Consider the following 20450-nt stretch of genomic DNA (forward strand, 5'->3'; position numbering starts at 1 on the left):
GTAGAACTACCCACCTGGACCAAAGATTGAAATCAGGTATCCCAATTTCCAGCTGGGCCATGCATAGAACTCAAGTGTCCCAATGACACCTGGACCAGGTGTGTAGAGCTCGGGTGTTCCAGCTCCTACCTGGGCCAAGTGTAGAACTCAGGTCTCCCTGTGGCACCTGGATTTTTCACTGTATCTATTGCTTTTCTGTTGCCTGTGACCAGCTTCACCCTATGTAAACCCTAAACACTACCTGCCTGGAGCCTGATTTGGCCTCCAGTGCAGCCCCGTCTAGACTGGTTGCTCATCTCCCCTTCCACCTCCCCCAGCACGCACACGTGCACACACACACGTACACACACACACACACGCTGACACGTAGACTGGTGAGTAACCACACCCTCCGTGCCCCCTGGTGGGCGTGCTCCCCTCAGGTGTTCCAGAAAGACGGGCACCCCGTGTGCTTTGACACCTCCAATGAGGACGACTGCAACTGGATGATGCTGGTGCGGCCAGCAGTGGAGCCCGAGCACCAGAACCTGACGGCCTACCAGCACGGCAGTGACGTGTACTTCACCACCTCCAGGGACATCCCCCCCGGCACCGAGCTGCGCGTGTGGTACGCGGCCTTCTACGCCAAGAAGATGGACAAGCCCATGCTGAAGCAGGCCTGCGCCAGTGTCCACGGTACGTGGTGAGCCTTGCCTAGGGACCGAGGGCCCCTTGGCTGCACGCAGGAACCTGATGGTAGTGAGGAATCCTGCCTGGCGAGCTCGCTCTGCGTGGTGGGAATGGGGTGGTCTTGACCCCACATGGCTGCGTCTGTTGTTCTGCTTGTTAAATATCTGGCTGACGGGCAATTAAAAGAGCTCACCCCTGAGCCAGACACTCGCTGGTGGGAAGTTGCACCTCATAGCTCTGCTGCAGTAAATCCTGTACTTTGACACACCAGCTACATCTCAGCTCTGCCCTCAGGGCTTTCCACACAGTGACTCATCTTGTCCTCTGAGGTTGGGTATTGTCCCTGGTTTGGGGCAGAGGAAACCAACCACAGAGAGGGTGAAGAGCCTTCCTGGGTCACAGTGCAGGAAACGGAGGAATCTGGCTCCAGGGCTGGGCTATCCACCTTGCAGCCTCCTCCAGAATCGGGATGGGTGTGTGCGTGCACTTGTGTGTGCAGCATTCATGTGTGTGTGCACATTCAAAGAAAGACCTCATGAAAGTTATACATGGGATTGGCCCAAACCCAACGTTCGTATTGGAAAAGCAAATCAGAGTGCATGTCTGACAAACCAGGGTCCATGAAAAATAAATAAAAGTTGAGTGGCACAAAATAATAATAGCAAATAAATAAAATGCTGTCCTCAACGTAAAAAAAATCTTTCCTGCCTGCGGGTCTTGGTGGCACGGGTCCTCTCCACAGACCCCGTGATGTGGCTAACATGAGGTTTTTGACCTGTCAGAGCTGTGCTTGCACTTGCTCAGCCTGGTGCTGTGGGGAGACCTGGTCATTGCCTCGAAGACGATTGCTCTGACACACTGAGAGACAGGATTCAAGCAGGCACATGGCTCATTCCCCTTTTATAAACCCAGTGTGACACAAAACAGCCCTGGTGTGAGAGCCTTCAAATTTGGAAGGTCCGTCTGTCCTGTGTGTTCATGTGGTTGAGCTTTGGTGAGCTGCCCAGGTTACACACCCAGCAGTGTGTGAGGGGAGAAGTCTGCAGCACTCCCCAAAGGACAGTAGTGGTTTGTCTTTCAATCTGGAGCCAGAAGTCCGAGATCGAGGTGTTGGCAGGGCTGGTTCCTTCAGGAGGCTCTGGGGGAGAATCCTTCCCAGGCCTCTCTCCTGGTTTCTAGTGTTGCTGGCATCCCTTGGCTTTCCTTGGCTTTCCTTCGCTTGTAGCTGTATCACTCTGGTCCCTGCCTGTGTCTTCACAGATCCTCTCCCTGTGTCTCTGTTCTTTTCTTACAAGGACACCAGTCATTGGATTTGGGGCACCCTACTCCAGCCTGACCTCATCTTAGTTGCACGACAATTGTAGAGACCCCATCCAAAGCTTCCAGGCGGAGCTGAATGTCAGGGACCACTCTCCAACCATGCAGGCCGAGTGGGGCCAGTGGAGTGGGGAACCTCTGGGGATGTCCATGGGGAATGTCGGTGGGGAGCTGGATGGCCTGCACTCGGGTGGCAGCAGGAAGTTGAAGGAAGGTTGGCAGCAGGGGTGTGGAAAACCAATGACTTTTCGCCAGCTGGTCCTAGCCCCTCCCTGTAGGATTTGCTCCAACCAGCCCCTAGCCCCTGAGCGAAGCCCCGGAGGGAGGCACCCGCTGCATCGCCCACTGGGTCAGGCGTCACTTCCCAGCGTGCAGAGCCAGCTGCGAGCCGGGCTCCCCAGGCGCTGTCCAGATCACCGAGCTCTTTCTGACCCGGTTTTCTTATGTCCCCATTTCCTCATGGCACAGGCAGCTGACACCGTGTGTACCTGGGCAGCCCAGACAACACGTCGGGATTTGGGTTGTTAGAGGCTGACCTTGTCATTTGTGTCCTGTGTGATGGCACACCCCTCACGACTCTCAAGGTCAAGGCTGAAGCGGAGGCTGGTGCCACTTACCGGTTACAGTTGTTCTGTTTGCTTTTACCGGCTGGAGAGCTCTTTAATCTGGAGCTGGTTTTTGAAAGAATAGATTTTAATGAAATTAACCTGGTCCTGTGTCATCCTAACTACTCTCATTCAGGATACAAGGGTGACTGGTTCCTCCTCTAGGCGTCTGAGAACGTGGGGCACTTAATAATTATGGCAGGACAGCCAGCATGCTCGCCCCAACCAGGGTTTTGAACTGGGAAAACAAGCGACTTAGGTACTCCAACATTTTAGAAATACTTTTTGTGGTTTTCTGTTTTGGGACAATGGCAAGCTAGTATTTCTTGGAAATGTAGTGAGAGTTATTCACTGTTACCTATTTGGTACGTTGGGTTATTTCTTTTCTTGCTGAGATCGCTACCTGTCGAATGATCACTTAGCCTGGCAGTGCTGGCGACTCTTAGGCAGGCCTTTCTCCTGGGGCCCAACGTCCATCTGTGTGTGCTGGGGCCAGTTGGTAAAATAGTGACAAGCAGCCACCCCCGGTCCCCCTGCACCCCCACCCCCCACCCCAACCTCCTACCCAGCCCCTTCCCGAGTTCCCTCTGGCACATGCAGCTTCTGGAACCCGCTCCAGCCCTGCCCGCCTGAGTGCCAGGCCCAGCACAGGCTCAGTGCACCTGATGAGTACCTCACCCGACTGAAGCTGTGCGCTGGGAGCCACCACTGCCTGGCGCTTACAAACCAGAGCAGGTACCTACCTGTGGAGAGAGGTCTAGAAGCACAGAAAGCTGACACTGGCCTGATTGTGGTTACCCAGCTCTGACAGGGCGATGGCTCAATTCTCCTTCTCAGCGATTTTCCTTCTCAATTCCCCTCCCCATCCCGGCCTAGTGTGGACGATCCATGAGACCATCGGGGTGCAGTGGAAGGAAGGGGGCTCCCCCCGTGGCCCCCATGGGGGTGGGGCAGAGCACAGTGAATGGCCACCACCAGTGTGTTCTAGAAGAGTCGTGCTTGGGGCTGACGGACAAGGAGCAGTCTCCCCATGAATCATTCAGAGTCTTTCTCGGTGAGCATCGGAACCGTCAGGACTCCATCATCTAATTCTTCCTTCCAGCTTTGCTTCAAATGCATCTTTGTTGTAGAAATCAGCCAGTCCGCAGGTTGGGAGAGCCAGCCCCTACATACAGCTCCCTGCTTCCCAGTCCGCTCGCCCCGACCCTCTGCTCACTGTCTGTTCTTAGTATAACAAAACTTCCATATTGCGTTCACCTGTCTTCCCTTCTTCTAATCTTACAAGGACTCAGAAAAGGCATGGAAGCCCTCGTAGCAACAGCTGACGTCTTTTTCTTCCATTCTTTGCAAGCTTATCACTAGTTTTTGGCACAGAAGGACCTGTTCTTTTCCCCGATACTGAGTACATGAGCAGCCTCAATTCTGGATGATTTATTTAAGGGCCCAGGAGTTGCTGTGCCAGTGGCCCACGAGTGTCAACATGAACTGCACAGTGACAGGAGTGGATGTGGTGGTGACGGCTCATGGCTCCGGGCCAGTCCTGACAGGCTGCCAGACGGGGTTAGAGAAACCAGGCTGGGCCAGAAGATTACGTCCCCAACATTTAGGTCCCACAAGAGCATCAGTCATTTTTTTAAAGGAGGTTGCAGTTCCCTGCTTCTCAGCCAGAGTCTCCCTCTGTCTTCCATGGACCCTGGTAACCCTCTCCCTCCTTACACCCCTGAGGTTCTGCAATGAAGAAAGGCTAGAGGCACTGCCCTGGACAGCAGCCACCTACCCCGGTGGCTATTTAAATCTAAATTCAAATTAAGTGGAATTACAACTTCAGTTCCTCCGGGGCACTAGCACATGTGTCCTGGACAGTGCAGTCACGGAGTATTTCTGTCATTGTACAAAGTGGTGGACGGCACTGGGCTCAGGGCACACTGACTGGTTGTTTTGGGTCCCTTGCTGTTTAAGCCGATGAGAGACTGAGGAATTCAGTTTTGTTTGTAGGTTGTTTTTTTAAAAATTTTTATTTTTATTTTTATAAATATGTCTTTATTGATTTCAGAGAGAGGAAGGGAGAGGGAAAGAGAGAAACATCAGTGATGAGAGAGTCATTTTATCAGCTGCCTCCTGCCCCCCACCACTGGGGATCGAGCCCCCAACCCGGGCATGTGCCATGACTGGGAATCAGCTGCCATCTCCTGGATCCTAGGTCGACGCTCAACCGCTGAGCCATGCTGTCCAGGCTAGGATGCATTTTTTTCTTGAGGTTGTATGATGAATGCACCTGGCCCCACTGGATTGGCTTCTTGGAGGAAGACATGTTTCTGTAACTGGAGACAGGCCCTGCATCAAGCTGCTGTGGCTTCAGCTCTTGGAGCTCAGTTTCCTCATCTGTCAAATGGGGACATTCGTGAGGACCGAGTGAGTCCATGTGTGTAAAACTCAGAGAACAGAATGGTGCCTGGACCATTGAATGCTCATGAGCAATAGTTGTTGTCATTGTCACCTGTGAGGACAGGTGCATTCTCTGCTGGGCTGGGCCTTCATGGTCAGATGAATGGCTGTGAGTCACCTTGTGTCTCTTTTGAAGCGGCAGGCACCCCGGAAAACAGCACCCCGGTGGAATCGGAGCCGAGCCAGTGGGTGTGCAAAGTGTGTTCTGCCACCTTCCTGGAGCTGCAGCTCCTGAACGGTAAGAGGGGCAGGGGTGGGGAGCCGGTTGTTGATTTTTTTTTTAATTAAAAAATTTTTTAATTTAAATTTTATTATTTTTTAATGCTCACCCGAGGACACATTTCTAATTGCTTTTACAGCTAGAGGAGGAAGAGAGAGAAGGGAGGGAAGAGAGAGAGGGAGGGAGGAAGAAGGAGAGAGAGAGAAACAGATGTGAGAGAGAAAATAGATGAGCTGCCTCCTGCACGCACCCTCACCGGGGATCTCACCAGCAGCCTGGTGGGAATCAAACCCGCGACCTTTTGGTGTATTGGACGACCCTCCAACCGACTGAGCCACACCGCCCAGGGCGCGTTAGGTTTTGTTGAGCTCCCTGTGATTTGGGCCCCACGTGCACACCATCCCTGTTGGACAGCAAAAGGCGTGGCCGTCCGGCCGCTCCCCGGGTTCATGCGAGCAGCTCCAGACCTGCGTGCATGTGACACAGGCCCCCCAGCGCCTCCCTCAGCTCATGCTTTCCCGCTTTGGCTTGAAGTCCCTCTGTACCTGGCATCACGAGGTCTGTTCTCTTATGCTCGAGCTGAGCAGTGTATTCCAGTGTGGGGCTGGGATTATCTAGACCTCCCAGGTGTTCTCGGCCAGGTGGGCTCGTTGTTGGCTCGTTCTGCTGTGCGACCGAACCACAGACCCTCCCTGTGGTACGTGCCGTGGAACATCGTGTTTGCTTTGTCATTTTCTTCCCCTCACTCGCTCCTTGAGGGGCACTCACGCAGCGCAGTGTCCCTAATTGTGGGACAAGTGCAGGCACAGCAGCCACTCACACACAGCGCCGAGTCGGACCAGTGGAGATGTGCAATAGGAAGGGCCATTCCTCGTCCCTCAGTGCGCACAGGTGCCTCCTGTCATCGGAGTGCGCGGGTCCCCATCCTTCCATTGGCCCTTCCTCCCTCCTGCTGGTGGCCTGTGGTCCAGCTGGTCTGAGCCAGGCTCACCTTCATTCGGAAGCTTGGCCACTCTCGTCCAGTTTTCTTGTCTTGGGAGGTTTCTGAGGCTTCAGTTGAAAATAAAGCACAGTTTTTATTTTTTTTGCTTTAATGCAGTGTTTTTAAAGACAGTTTGTTTATCACAAATTGAATATTTTTCTTTTCCTCATAGAGGTTACATTTTTAAGTAATTGTGTTATGTTTTGTTGTGGAAAAATTAGAAAATACAAATAAGCTTAAAGAAGAAGATGAAAGCTGCCTGGAATGTTACAATCTAGAGAGAACCACTTTCGTGTTTTCATATATCCTTCCCTGTTCTCTTTGCACATACGTGTACGCACAGGCTTTTAGTTTATATAGAACTGTGTGTGGTGGACCTGCCCTGCTTTTATCACCTAATTGACTCTTTGAAATACTAATTGTGTTTGATGCATCGAGAATGCTTTATTTTCAAAAGCAGTGGAAATACAATTTGTTTACCTATGCAGAGGCCACACTATTAGCAAATAAAATTGAAAACAGAGGAGACAAGCAGCGGGGGTGGGAGCGGACGCTGACGGGCTCCCTCTGCCCCTGTGCATGTGCCTCTCTCTCCTGCAGAGCATCTGCTGGGTCACTTGGAACAAACCAAAAGCCTTCCCCCGGCCAGCCAGCAGGACGGGGCTCCAGAGAAGGAACCTGACGGGTCCCGGGGGGAGCCTCCCGCAGTTCCCAAGAGCATCGGTACTGCCAAAGAGCAGAAGAAAAAGCCTCGAAGAGGGAGAAAACCCAAAGCCTCGAAACCAGAGCAGCCGCTGGTCATCATTGAAGGCAAGGAGCCCGCAGGTGAGAGCTGGTCCTGGGAGACTGGGAGGGACCCGAGGCCACATCACCTGTCACCTGTCACCTGCGTTGGTGCATCGAAACTCAGCCCTGAGAGCCCACATGGAGTTGGAACCTAAGCCCTTCTCTTTTTCTGTAAATTTGCTCTTTGGATTACTATTTACCTGTGATACCATTTGCACTGCGAGAGTGTGCAGGGTGTGAACTCAGACAGGTGGGTCCACCTATGTCAGCAGCGCCCGATCAAGACAGAGCATTTCATCTCCCACCACTTTCCCCCGTCTCTCGTGGGTCAGTCTTGCCCATCCTGGGAGTCCGTGTGAATGGCACTCCTGTGCCGTGTCTCGCACATGGCAGGTATGGTGACTGGTCCACGTTGGGTTTTGGCAACCCCTCTTTGTGGCCGGGCACCCCGGCGTCCACTCCTCCGTCACTGCAGGTGGACATGTAGCTTTTTCCCCAGCTGCTGAAGCTCATTCTCCGTGTCGACATCCACAGTTGAGTTTGGAGGGACCTTTGACCCACCTTCTCCGGTGCCTCACGGGTCCCTTCACTACCTTTGTCACTGACCACTGGGCAGTTTTCTTCTGCTACTGTTACATCCCAGGATTCCTTTTGTGAGAATGAGAAAGAAATTCTTTCTGATCATTGAAAAAGAGAATTAGAGGAACAGCCTTCACGGAATAGTCTCCGCTTTGCCCTGTGCTGCCCCGGTGCTGGCCGTCTGTGCTGTGTGGACCTGGCAAGGCCGGAGGGGTTCAGACTTCTCTGGGCATCTCCCCTTCTCTAAACAGGCGGGGGGCCAGCGCAGGGGCAGGAGCCTGTTCAGTGATTGTCTTACTAATCTTAGTTGCGCTACGAAGATGCGTAGGAGGCAGAGTGGTAGGACCGGTGCAGATTTTTGTGTGTGATCTTCCCTATTTCATTTGTCCAGAGGTTCGGGCCTGGGTCCCGATTACTGTGATTATTTTGTATATGACTCTTGTGCAGAACCGTTGTCTGCTCTTGAACATACTCAGGGTGGCTTGTCTAATTATAAAATTAATATTCCTGAATCTCTTTCATGAGTAACTTAATAAATTTTAAGATCCTGCTGTATATCAAAATGTCTTGGTTTTGGTGGGTACGAACAGGGATTGAAATAGTGCTTTGACTGCTGTGGTTTTAGAAAAGAACCACAGTTTATAACTCCAGTGTTTACTTAAGAATATCATTTTGTTTTTCTATATATACAGGTAAATACGTGAATTGTAAAATATTGCTAGTTTTTCTTTCTTTTCTTTTTACTTGTGTAAATCTTGTAATGTGTGCCTATAGCCTTGGCCTGGCCGTGGTCCCTTTGGGTGTGTCGTCTGGGTTGGGTGGGTTCTGTCCCCTGCCCTGGTGATGACGTGGCCTGTCCCATTCCTTCTGCACAGAGCAAGTAGCAGAGATCATCACTGAGGTGCCGCCAGACGAGCCCGTGACCTCAGCACCGGACGAGCACATCATGGAGCTGGTTTTGGGGAAACTGGCCACCACCACCAGCGACACCACTTCAGTGCCAAAGTGAGTCCTGCCACAGCACTCGAGACGGGAAGCGCGGTGGCAGCGAGTTCATTGGGAGGGAGGGCACCTCCCAGTGGGAAGGCCTGAGGAGAGGGGGGTTTGTTTCTCCTGGTGGAAACAGACGAGCTTGGGAAGCAGCAGGAACATGGACCCAGGAGTTTAATGGTGCATCCACTGTGAAAACAGTTTAAAAAATGTTTTTTTGGTGGCAAAATAGAAATAACATAAAATTTGCCATCTTAATCATTTTTAAGAGTAGAGTTCAGTGGTTTTAAATACATTCACGTGCATATTGTAGCAGGTGTCAGCGTCCTTCCCTTTTAAGGCTGAGCAATGCTCCGTCGTAGCGTGGGCCGCATTCTCTCCACACATTCCCGCTTCGGGGCGCGTGGCTTGGCTATTATGAGTAGCGCTGCTGTGGGAAAGCAGTGTTGTATTTGAGTTTCTGTAAATTTAACACTTCACTTTGTGTTGCACTTTTCCTTTCAGTGCACAAGGAAAATATTTGTATTTTATTTTTATTGGGAAATTTTTGCCTGAGGTCGAATAAGCTGGTGGCAGTTTCTTCTCTCCAGCTCTTTGGAGTTCCTCTTACTGCTGTCGAAATGTGCTGGGTCCTTCGCGGTCCGGAAACCTGTGGAAGTACTGAAACCAAAGTCATGTCAGGAGTGGTGTTGCCTGTTTATTTATTTACAACCCATCTTAGTGCCCAGAGGGTTTCCATGGAAACAGTCAGAAGTACACTTAACAGGCAGAAGAAATTTTAAAAATCAGGTTCAGGGAAAAAATAAACCAGTAGAGGCCAGACCACTGAGGAAGGCGGCACAGACAAAGCCTCTCTGGTTGGGGCACAAACTGAGCTTGAAGCTTCCTGGCGGCCAGAGTTAAATGCAGTAAGATGTGTGGCTGGTGCATACGCTTCCTGTGGCATCACATGTTCCAGGTGCCTCACCTGGATGCCCCTGATGCTGGGTAATGCCTGAGCTTGTCCCCTCCTTTCTCCCATCGAGCTGGGATTATTCGGAAGGACTCTTTCCAAGGCGACTGTAACCGTGAACTCTTGCCCCAGGGAGCCAGGCTCCCACCTTCTTACCGCTTGCTTGTCTCCCTGGGCAGGTTCCCCCATCACCCGAGCAGCAGCATCACCCTCAAGAGGAGCCTGATTCTCTCGACCCGCCACGGCATCCGGAGGAAGCTGGTCCGGCAGCTGGGGGAGCACCGGCGGGTGTACCAGTGCGGCACCTGCAGCAAGGTCTTCCAGAACAGCAGCAACCTGAGCCGGCACGTGCGCTCGCACGGTGAGGCCCGGCCCGCGCGGCACCGACGCCCGCAGGCCTGGGAGCCCGCTGCCCCGGCCGTGCATGTCTCGGGTCGAGCCTGCAGCCGAGGATCAGCTGTTTATCTTTGGTTCCTCAGGTGACAAGCTGTTCAAGTGTGAGGAGTGCGCGAAGCTGTTCAGCCGCAAGGAGAGCCTGAAGCAGCACGTGTCCTACAAGCACAGCAGGAACGAGGTGGGTGCAGCCGCGGTTCTCTCCCGGGTTATGGAGGAGCAGCCATCGACCTGACAGCCAGGATGGGGAGAGAAGGTAGAGTCAGGAGAGAGGAGAGCGCCAGAGTGGCCGAGCTGCGTGGCTCTGGACGCATCTAGGTGGCCCGGCTGGGCGTGGACGGGCGGCCCGGAGGCGTTGGGGGAAGCAGGTGCCGCGTGGGCTGCGCAGGTATTGAGTGTGGGCCGCTCTTTCTGGGGCAGTTGGGCAGGAAGAGGGAAAATCCTTTCTGTTCCTAAGCCGAGCGGGAGATGAGTAGTAGAGGCCCGTCCTAGACCACACACGTTGAAGCTGCCAGAACGTTCCGTCAGGGAGCCCGTTCTGCCCGAACCTCCTCGGGCTGCTTTTCTCACTGACGTGCCGCCCCCGCCAGGTGGACGGTGAGTACAGGTACCGGTGCGGCACCTGCGAGAAGACCTTCCGCATCGAGAGCGCGCTGGAGTTCCACAACTGCAGGACAGGTGAGCGAGGCCTGCAGCCGCGGTGCCCAGGTGGCGGGATGGGGCGTGTAGGGGAGGAAGGGGGCGTAACCGTAACTGCACCTGTAACACTTCCAACCGCCCGTTTTGCTCCCGAGCAGTCACGGTCATTAACTAGTCTAAAGACACAGGTGAAACTTCCAGGCCTAAGGGACCTTGTGCTCTCACTTCCTATTGCACATGCCCCGCCCTGGAGACCCCACACGTCACCCTTGCTAAGTGTGCTGAGCGGCAGAGTCGGATTTGTGCTAGGACCGAGTGAGAAATGGGGGGGGGTAGTGCCTGCAGGAGCCACTGACCCGCAGTTGTTGGAAGGGGCTTCCGTAGCCATTGGCCTCCCTTGCTCACGGAGCTGCCGGCATCCAGGAAGGGCGCAGCGCCACTGGGCCCAGGCCAAGTTACCTGAGCCCGCTTCTGTCTGCCGGTCTCCAGAAGTGACATCGAACCTTGTTTTCCTTGTGGTGCCACAAGCCTGTGCCGAGGGGGCCTCCCTGGGTCGGGGCGAGCGTGCTGGGCACTGTCTCTGGATGAGTTGGCAGCTGGCAAGCACAGTGATACGGAAATCCTCGTGGACCGCAGGGAGGCAGTGGCATAGGAGCCCAGGCGGGGAGAAGGCCCCATCCTGCCCCCGCTGCTCTCTCCCTGTGCACCGTGGGTGACTTGCATTCTCCCTCTCTCCAGGAACCCTAGCACACCCGGGAGAGGGGGGGACCAGTGGCAGTCGGCTTAGAGACCTACCAGGTTAGCCTTTGATACTGAACCCCGCCCCGTGGACCCCTGTGTGTGCGTCACTTGTATCTCTGTGCTGGTTCTCGGTAAGGTGGGTCTCCGGGGAACCTTAACCAGCATTAGCTAAGTCTCCACGGCACTCCGTCGCAGCCAGCACCTGCCCGGCAGCACCTGCTGTGACCCTTGCTTGGTTCATTTGTTTGTTTGTCCTGTTTGAGGGTCCTGTCTGGAACTATGGCTTGTCTCTCGTCCATGGCACCTTGCTCCCGTGCAGGCTTTTCCAGGTGGCAGGCAAGTCTTGTTTCACTTGAGCTCCAGCTATGCTCTGCAGCATCCATGTCTGTGGCATTAAGTGGCCTCAGACAAACTGCTGGTGTGCTGCACCACCTGTGTTCTGAGCCCTGCACCCAGGTGTTGCCCCAGATCTGGGGCAAATGCACCCAGCGGCCTCCATCGCTGCAGGAGCAGCCAGCAAGCCGTAGCCTGGGTTGCTGTCCGATTCGGACAGTGCACCATGTGGCCACTCCCAGATCTGCATGAGCGCAGGGATGGGGGTAGGGCTGCCAGGGTATCACAGCAAGAGTGGCACCTTGTCCTGTCGGGTGTTTGGTGAGTGACTAGAGTTCAGGAAGAGGAGTTGCCCTCTTTACCTGTCGTTCTGGACACAGGTGAAACAGAAAGTACCAGAAGTCAAAGCCGCAGTTGCTACACATCAAAGTTCTGACAAAGCAGACCTTTCCTTCATCATAGAGAAGTAACAGCAGTGGCTGAAATGCACTTTCTCTTTCCCTAAGATGCTCTCCTTTCAAAGGATGGAAAACAAAAGATAAGCCTGGAAACGGAGCTCGTTTGCATAATGCGGTGTTTGCATACTGTTGTATTTTTTTTTCACATTAAGAAAATGTGTGTCTTCCGTAGACCATTAAACCAAGAATTTGTCTGATGTGAGGGAAAAGCTTGGCAATGTGTTGTCCGATGGGCTTTTCTCAAGCTTTTGCTCAGCAGGACCTGTCCTGGGTGTGGCAGGTGGTGGTGTAACTCGTCTGAGTGGTCCCTGTACTGCCTTGACAATCACTCGGTACTAGTGAACAGCACAGGTTCACGTCCAGGCGCTCAAGCAAAACACAGCCCGCCCGCCTCCCATGCCGGTGACTGTGGATGCCACCCAGGAGAAGCCACGCTGCATCGGGGACTGGCCCCTGACAGCTCTGCCCCAGCTCTGCTTCCACTGGGCGGAGGCCACATTCGAGCCAAGAGTAGTACAAGTGATTTCTCACCATATGCTGGAGGGACTCGTGAGAGAGAAAGCCAAAGCTCACGGGCACACTGCGCCTTCCAGGCCGTCAGGCCCGGGGCTGGTGAGGCACCTGCTCAGGAGGGAGACTCACCTGGACGTTTAGTGACCCAGGGTGGGCAGGGTCTTTGTGATCTGATGGGACAGCATGGCCTTCGCCAAGCAGATGGCAGATGCCCCAGGTCTGGTGGTCCCATTCCTGTGAACCCGTGCTAAGGGAATTTAGCAGAAAGGGGGGGAAAAGCTACATTACTAAGGATCACTAAATTATCTACAGTATCAAAAATAATGAAGTAAATTGTGATAAATGGACTGGGTGGAATATTACGTCGTCACTACAATATGCGTGAACATGTTTTGCATACTAAGCACACGTACTGTGTACATGTAAACGTGTATACGGGGGTTCGTGTAAATGCACCTGTATACAGGGCTTCGTGTAGATGCACCTGGGATGCATATCGGGGTCACCTGAGAACTTCGGTGGCCTGAGCACCCCCTCCCAGGGACATTTTGGTTGTCACATTGGCTGTGTTTTGGGGGCCAGAGTGTTGCAGAACATCACAGCACCCAGGTTGGCCCCCACAGAGAATGACCTGGCCCATGTGTTGCCAGTGCCCAGTCTGAGCCCTGGGATGTGGGTGGGGTTCCTTGGACACACTTGGGCTCCATGTGTGGCACAGTGAGAACCCCACCAGATTCACTGTAGAAAACAGCAGGTTTCTGTGGTTTGTCTGTGGCCTCAGGGATTTGTGTGCTTGCCAAACACTTACTGACTCCAGGTGCAGGTCTGTGGGCTGGAGCCCAGGCCCCAGAAATGAGGATGACACTGTGTGTCCTGAGGCCCTTGCTCTGGAGGGGATGCACCCTGTGACCCACACTGTCATGCCCACTTGCACAGGGAACCTGGGGTGGGGCAGTTCTGGGCATCCAGTAGACTGAGTTCTGGGATTGGTGCTCCAGGAGGGCCGTGGGCAGTGAGGGCTGCCTTCTGTGGCTTGTGCAGGTGACAGGCCCTTGGATCGGGGAAGGTACTGCGGGGCAGGGGAGGGGGGTGAGGGGCAGAGCAGAGAACAACACTGAGAGAGTGCTGGGGGCTTGTGCTGGGTATAAGGCCCCGAGATCCCTGAACCAAGGGGAGAGTCCAGGTGGGTTGGGCAAGGACAGGCATCTGGAGAGGTGCCAGTGCCATGCAGGTGCCCAGTGGTCCCGCTGCGTGTGCTCACCTAGAGCATGCCGCCAGGAGAGCCGAGGGACGTCCTTGGCACCTGGAGGGAGAGTGAGTGGGACAGAGAGAGCAGGACTGCCGGAGTTCCTGGGGGAGCACCGCGGTTCCTTGCGAGGCACATTGAGTGCCGTGGGGGAACGGGACGTGGAGGATGGCAGGGCGAGGCTCCCTGGTGAAAGGAGGTGAGTTCAGTGTCTGCTTTTCACATGAGAACCAGCCGCTCCAGCCTGTGCTCGGGCCGAAGCTGCAGCAGCACAGGTGACGCGGCTTCCTGGCCGTGCGGTCCTCAGGCGTCGCCTCCCTTCCCCTTGGCCCCTTCCCGTGGCTGCACCGTGGAGCCCGCGTCCGATGCCGTTTCCCTGTCTGCTTGCTTTCCGGACAGACGACAAGACATTCCAGTGTGAGATGTGCCTCAGGTTCTTTTCCACCAACAGCAACCTGTCCAAGCACAAGAAGAAGCACGGGGACAAGAAGTTCGCCTGCGAGGTCTGCAGCAAGATGTTCTACCGCAAGGACGTCATGCTGGACCACCAGAGGCGCCACCTGGAAGGTGCGCACACCTGCGGCCGGGCGGGGTGGGGGGGGGGGCTGGCCCGGGGGGCTGGCCCAGCTGGCTGCGTGCCGTGGGAATTCATCTCAGGCAGTTGGGACAGGATCCGTAGTGTCGGGTGTTATTGGGAACAGTTGGGAATGTACTACGCGCTCAGGAGGGAAAGATTTAAGGAAACCAGCTCTCTGTAGGATTCAATGCTATGCAGTCATTTAAAATGTTTTTTCAAAGTTTTTTAATATTATGAGAAAATGCTTTCCACGTGATAGAAAGTAGGAAAAAACTGTCTGAAACCGTGCAGGGGGTAAGCTTTCCGCCACGTGTGTGGAGCAGAATGTTCCTGGCAGAGGCTGTCCGGGGGGGCCCTGACTGATGTCCCCTGGCTCCTCTCTGTATCCTGAGGGGACCCCGATGCCTTGGTCATTTGTAGTGGGCCTGGGGCACAGGGGCTGCCTGTCCATGTGGGGGTCTCTGAGAGGTCAGGTGCCAGAGCCCAATGGACTTCAGTGGGGCCCGTTACGGGTGAGATGAGGGAATACAGTGGAACTGGGAACAAAGTATGGGGGTCCCGGCAGGGCAGACCCCGAATGGGAAGGGTGAGCACTAAGCAGAGAAGCACCTGGTGTATCCTGACCCCCCGGGAGACTCCCTTGAAGAGCCCACTCAGACATACCTTCAAAGGGAGCATTTAGCGATGGCAGCCCTGACTTTTACCCTAAGACTCTGCCTCTTGCTGACCAGCCCTCACTGAGCAAAGCATCTTTTTATAAAAGTTTGAAAAAATCATTTTCTAAAGAATTGCAAATGAAGTACAGTTAAGTCCTCAGTTAACATCGTCAGTGGGTTCTGCGACTTCAGTAAAACGACATATAACAGGACCAGTTTTACTACAGGCTAATTGGTGTAAACAGGAGTTAAGGTCCTTCAGCATCTCGTCCACGTTGTGATGAAATGACATTATTTGAGGACCTGCTGTATGTGCTTGGTGGGAAAAACCTCAGCAAACCTCAGTTGTGTGTAGAGCCCGACTGCCACAGGAGCGTGCGCGCGTCCCACGCCTTTCTTACCCAGACGGGAGTCGGTTCGTCCACCCTGCTCCTTCCCCCGGCCCTTCTGCGTGTGGTCTCGTGAGGCCCACCACTGTTTCCTCTGTGGTTTGTTGGGTGGTGCACTTAGGACTCGGAAGCCAAACTCGGTGACTGGGTGGCCTCGGGTGTGCTAGGTGCCTCAGTTTCCTCCCGTGTGGTGGGGATGACCGTCCTGCCTGACTCCCTAGGCCGCCACCCTCGGCACAGCTAGAAGTCAGGTGTTTTCTGATTGACAGGTACCGGTACCCAGGTTGTATTTACAACCTTCTTTTACAAGTGACATTGTAGCTCATCGTTTTCTGCCGGGATAAACTGCTGCTGCTGCGGCCGTTCCGTGGCTTCCCCTTCGGGCTGGCGCGTAGCGTGAGTGCCGCTCTGGCCCGGCGCGCCGCGTGCCCGGCAGCCTTTGCAGACGCGTGTTTTCAGGCGTTCTCATGTCCGGCGCCGCACTCACCACGTTAGGAGGGAATGACCCAGACCGGCCAGCCACATAGAAAAAGAGGCCATGAGAAGTGAATTTGTTTCTCTTGTTCAAAGATAACCTATTTCCCACAAACTTGTAAAAGTCTGTTTCGATCTCAGTTATGAACAGTTATGCCTGAAAAGTATAAGATTTTATTACCATCTGACTTTGTACACTGATCCTGATTCAATTTATTTAATTTGAAGGATGAAGGTTAGCTTCTTTTTAATAAAAATCCTGCCTGCTTAGAGCTGCCCAGGAGAATCCTGAACCTTCGACTGGGTACAGACACCTTCCCTATGGTAGTTCATTATAACTCTTACACATTGTGAAATGGGAAACACTTGCCACCCTCATATGTCCACATGTTTCAGATGCAGAACCAAGTCCTGCACCCCGTGGGCGTGTGCAGTCTCTCCTCTCCCCGGGCGCCTGTGTAGGAGCCGCAGTTAGCGCTGATGCCCACGTCACAGCCAAGCGATGCCACCCACCCGTTCACTTGTCCCCACACTGTGGGCAGCTGTCTCCCATCCTCCGAAATGGCACTGGGCTGCAGCAGAACTGACTGATCTCACGTATTTACTCTCTCGCTTGGGCGGGGGGGCATTTCAGGAGTCAGGCGGGTGAAGAGAGAAGACCTGGAGCCCAGCGGGGAGAGCCTGGTCCGCTACAAGAAGGAGCCTTCGGGATGCCCCGTGTGTGGCAAGGTAACGCTCACACTGCCCTGTAGTCCAGATACAAAGCTCACCATTTCCCGAAGTTAAGTCTCAGAGCTCTACCCACTGAGCATCCGGGGGGAAGTTCAGGGAGTAAATGGACACTTGGGTTGTCTCAAGCTGCAGTGTCCACTCATTCATACCCTTGTCATTTTGATCTTTTGCTGTCGAGCCGGGTCTCCAGTGAATGAGCTTAGAAAGAAGTGTTTTCTCTTTCAGAGCCTTTTTCCTTTTTGCCACTATTTCCACCTGTGTGCTCCTGGTGCTCACACTCTCACATTCTCCTCGTTAGTGTCTCACAGGTGTCCTTGTGGCAGAGACCAGAGTGAGCATGCCAGGGAAGCAGGAGGTCCTGAGGGCTTAATTCTGTCCCTTGGTGCTGTGGCATTTTTGAGTGACAGCACCAACAACCCCATGGCCACGGATGTTCTGTGGCATAGTCCCTGAGTGAGCTAAGTGTGACGTCACCTTTGTGAGCAGATCCGTCTAGGCTGCATCTGATGGAGGCCAGCAGAGAGGCCGACTCCTTAGCAGATAAGCTGGACCTTAACTGTCCAGAAATCTGGTGCCCATCAGAGGAGTCCCCGGGCACTGACCGGCAGTGCAGGCCCATGTCAGCACTAAGCTGGAGCCTGTCCTGGCACTGCTGTCCAGGCCACGCAAGGTGCCACAGAAAGGTGGTGTTCTCTGTGAATGAGCTCTGTGGTCTTGTGCTCTCCTCAGACTCAGCTCCCACAATTCGAGAATGTGCAGAGGTCAGCGGTGTGCCCAGAACTAGAATTCATATCCGTCTCGGTGTGCAGAGCACCTGCTGCAGGGAGTTCCCAGAGGGGCTCCCAAGGGGGCTCTGCGCCACTGCAAGCAGGCGGTGTGAGGGACGTAACCACCAGCCTGTGCATGGGCACAGTTGCTGAGTCTCAGCCACGTGCCATCCACGGGAGCCACCCAGTGCCAGGGCCCTGGAACCACGGACCCTCTGCAGCTGCCAGGTTGGGACAGTGGGGAGCGGTGGCCGCAGGCGGGCAGCTAGTGGTAACCTGGCCCAGCCTGCCGCCTGTGGCCATATTCCCAGAGTGTTGGACCTTTTCAAGAGGAAACGGAAACCGTTTGTTTGGCTGTGGTTTACCCCGCGAAGGCCCACTTGTGGAAGGGCCTCACACCCGCCTCTCGGCCCGCAGGTGTTCTCCTGCCGGAGCAACATGAACAAGCACCTGCTCACCCACGGCGATAAGAAGTACACCTGCGAGATCTGCGGCCGCAAGTTCTTCCGCGTGGACGTGCTCAGGGACCACATCCACGTCCACTTCAAGGTGCCGGCCAGCATCCCCTTTCCCGGGAGCTCTCGTGGGCGTGGTGGGCCCTCAGGCCAATGTCCTGACACTTGTCAGCTTGGCCGCAGCGCCTCTTTCAGATGAGCCCTTGAGACTGCTGGTCTCGTGCAGCCCCTGCAGGGCTCCCATTAAAATCCTCCCCCCGGTGGACGGGATGGTGGCGCCTGCTTCCCTTCTCCCTACCTTTGAGGAAAGTGAGGAGTTGACCGGAGTTGGGGGTGGGCAGTGAGGACTGGGGGTCATGATTAAGGGGTAGGAGAAGTGCCGATCCAGGGAAAACAGACATGACAGGTCGTGCTGAGGCCCCAAGTGAAGCTGGGAGCACACACCTTAGACACCCGTCTGCCTGCAGCTCAGTGACTGTTTGGGGGCAGTTCCCAGCCCCAGGCATAGGTTGGGGTTTTGCTGGGCAGGTAGGAGAGAAAGTGGGGGGTGAGACATGAGAATGTGGGAGGCTCCCAATGCAGGTGCAGAGCCACATGGAACAAGTTGGGGTGGAAGGAAGGGCCCAAGGGGGGGCAAAGAGTCTCAGGGGAGAAGAGCTTAGACCTCACTGGGACCCTGCCACGTCCAAGCCAGGACCTGCGGGTGCTAGTCCTGTCACCCTTCTGAGCCTCCACATTTTTCTCTGAGTCCTGCCACAGAAAGTGGGTTTCCATGAGCATTAAATTAGACCCAACAGATAAGAAGGACCTGGCAGGTCTGAGTGCTCCATGGCAGGGAGTTCGCAGTTCCCTGCCCCCAGCCCTCAGTGGGCGTCGGTGCTGGGCGTTGCAGGATTACCTGAATGGGCCTGATGGGTTTACCATCAGGGAAGTGGAGTGTGTGCAGGTCACCCCAGGGAGAGCGTCTGCATTGGGCCCACAAAGGTTGCAACAGATGGGAGCTCAGTAGGACTTCCCACCCCTGGGGAGGCGCCGCCTTCTCTGTGGGTGAGCCTCCCTGCTGCTGTGGATAAACAATCCATTAACGCTTTGCCAGGCGTTAGGAGTCGGACTTTGACTTTTCCAGGACATCGCGCTGATGGATGACCACCAAAGGGAAGAGTTCATTGGTAAGATCGGCATCTCCTCAGAAGAAAACGATGATAATTCCGACGAGAGTGCAGACTCGGAGCCTCACAAGTACAGCTGCAAAAGGTGTCAGGTAACTTGACAGCAGGGAGTGTCAGGAAAGGAAGCTCGGACCACAGGGCTGCAGACCCGACAGGCTCAGGCTCGGTGGGCCGGGTCCCAGGTGGGGGCCCCACCTGCATGGGCCGGGCAGTGTCACAGGTGTCCTGCTGGCTGCCCCATGTCACTTGGGTTCTTAGGGATGGTGCATGGCCTCACTGCTGTCACCTGGACCACCGTCTGGGAACCAGTCTCTGACTGGTCTGCACACAGCTATGTGGCTAGCCGGGTTGGATCTGGCTCCTTGGAGGTTGGCTGCACAAGGGTTCTCCTCTCCCCTCTGCTCCTCCTCTCAGGCCAGTGGCCCTTGGACATGCTCAGAGGGGGTGGTTCTGTTCTCGAGGGCCCCGGGCTCCATTTCGGCAGCCTTCTGTACAAGAGGTGGCCCCTGCACTGGGCTCCACTGCCTGAGAGAGCACGGTTCACCCTGCAGGTGCCTGTGTTCTGTGAGCAGCGGCCCATGTGCCCGTCCCCACAGCTGGCTGTGCTCCTTTCAGGGCCCTCCAGCGGAGGTCAGGTGGGCAGAGAGGAGCTGGGGGCAGGGCCTGGCTGGCCTGGGGAGGAGGAGCTGGGGCCCACGTCTCACAGTTGTCTCTCACACACACACACACACACCTGCTGCAGTGTCGCCCAGTGCTGGCCCGGCCCCTGGGAGTGTCCTCCTCACCTGCCGGGTGACGGGCTCTCTCCAGCGCCCCTGCGCGTTGGTGGGAGGCAGTGCGTGCCCGCCGCAGAGGCCGGGCTGTGCGTGTGGTGAGCCCTGCGCCTGTCCGCAGCTCACCTTCGGCCGCGGGAAGGAGTACCTGAAGCACATCATGGAGGTGCACAAGGAGAAGGGCTACGGCTGCAGCACCTGTAACCGGCGCTTCGCCCTGAAGGCCACCTACCACGCCCACATGGTCATCCACCGGGAGAACCTGCCCGACCCCAACGTGCAGAAGTGAGGCTCCCGGGCTGGGGCTGCGGGGTGGTGCCTGAGGCAGGTGTAGGGAGGCGATGCCCAGGTTGGCGGGTCCCTCTGCTCTGTGAGCCCTGGCTGGGTCCTGGGGAAGTACCTCGCACACGCGTTTATCCTGTCCTCCCCAGCCCTGCCCCGGCCCGTGTGGCCCCTGCCGGGACTCAGCATGAGCAGCCGCATACAGGCCCGCAGAGCCTCCAAAGCCCTTCCCCCAGTGGTCAGGGTCCCTGAAGGTCAGCCCCCCATCTGGCCGTGGCCGGAATCAGTGCTCTGAGCCTGAGCGAGCG

General features: G+C 55.2%; 1 protein-coding gene across 6 annotated transcripts in view; it reads left to right on the forward strand.

Annotated features, from left to right (window-relative positions):
• Window positions 1-20450, forward strand: part of PRDM15 (PR/SET domain 15) — a 50391-nt gene that overhangs the window by 18415 nt on the left and 11526 nt on the right. For 5 of the 6 annotated variants that reach the window (XM_081138620.1, XM_081138621.1, XM_081138619.1 and 2 more), the window contains exons 6-17: window positions 423-675; window positions 5173-5274; window positions 6839-7063; window positions 8479-8608; window positions 9725-9906; window positions 10025-10119; window positions 10529-10616; window positions 14268-14435; window positions 16599-16693; window positions 17881-18012; window positions 19045-19179; window positions 19982-20145. In XM_081138620.1, the coding sequence (XP_080994746.1) occupies window positions 423-675; window positions 5173-5274; window positions 6839-7063; window positions 8479-8608; window positions 9725-9906; window positions 10025-10119; window positions 10529-10616; window positions 14268-14435; window positions 16599-16693; window positions 17881-18012; window positions 19045-19179; window positions 19982-20145 (1769 nt within the window). The remainder of the gene's footprint in view (window positions 1-422; window positions 676-5172; window positions 5275-6838; window positions 7064-8478; window positions 8609-9724; window positions 9907-10024; window positions 10120-10528; window positions 10617-14267; window positions 14436-16598; window positions 16694-17880; window positions 18013-19044; window positions 19180-19981; window positions 20146-20450) is intronic. The other variant, XM_081138618.1, reaches the window with a different exon arrangement.

The sequence above is a fragment of the Miniopterus schreibersii genome (assembly GCF_964146895.1).
Source record: "Miniopterus schreibersii genome assembly, chromosome: 5".
Taxonomy (NCBI): domain Eukaryota; kingdom Metazoa; phylum Chordata; class Mammalia; order Chiroptera; family Miniopteridae; genus Miniopterus; species Miniopterus schreibersii.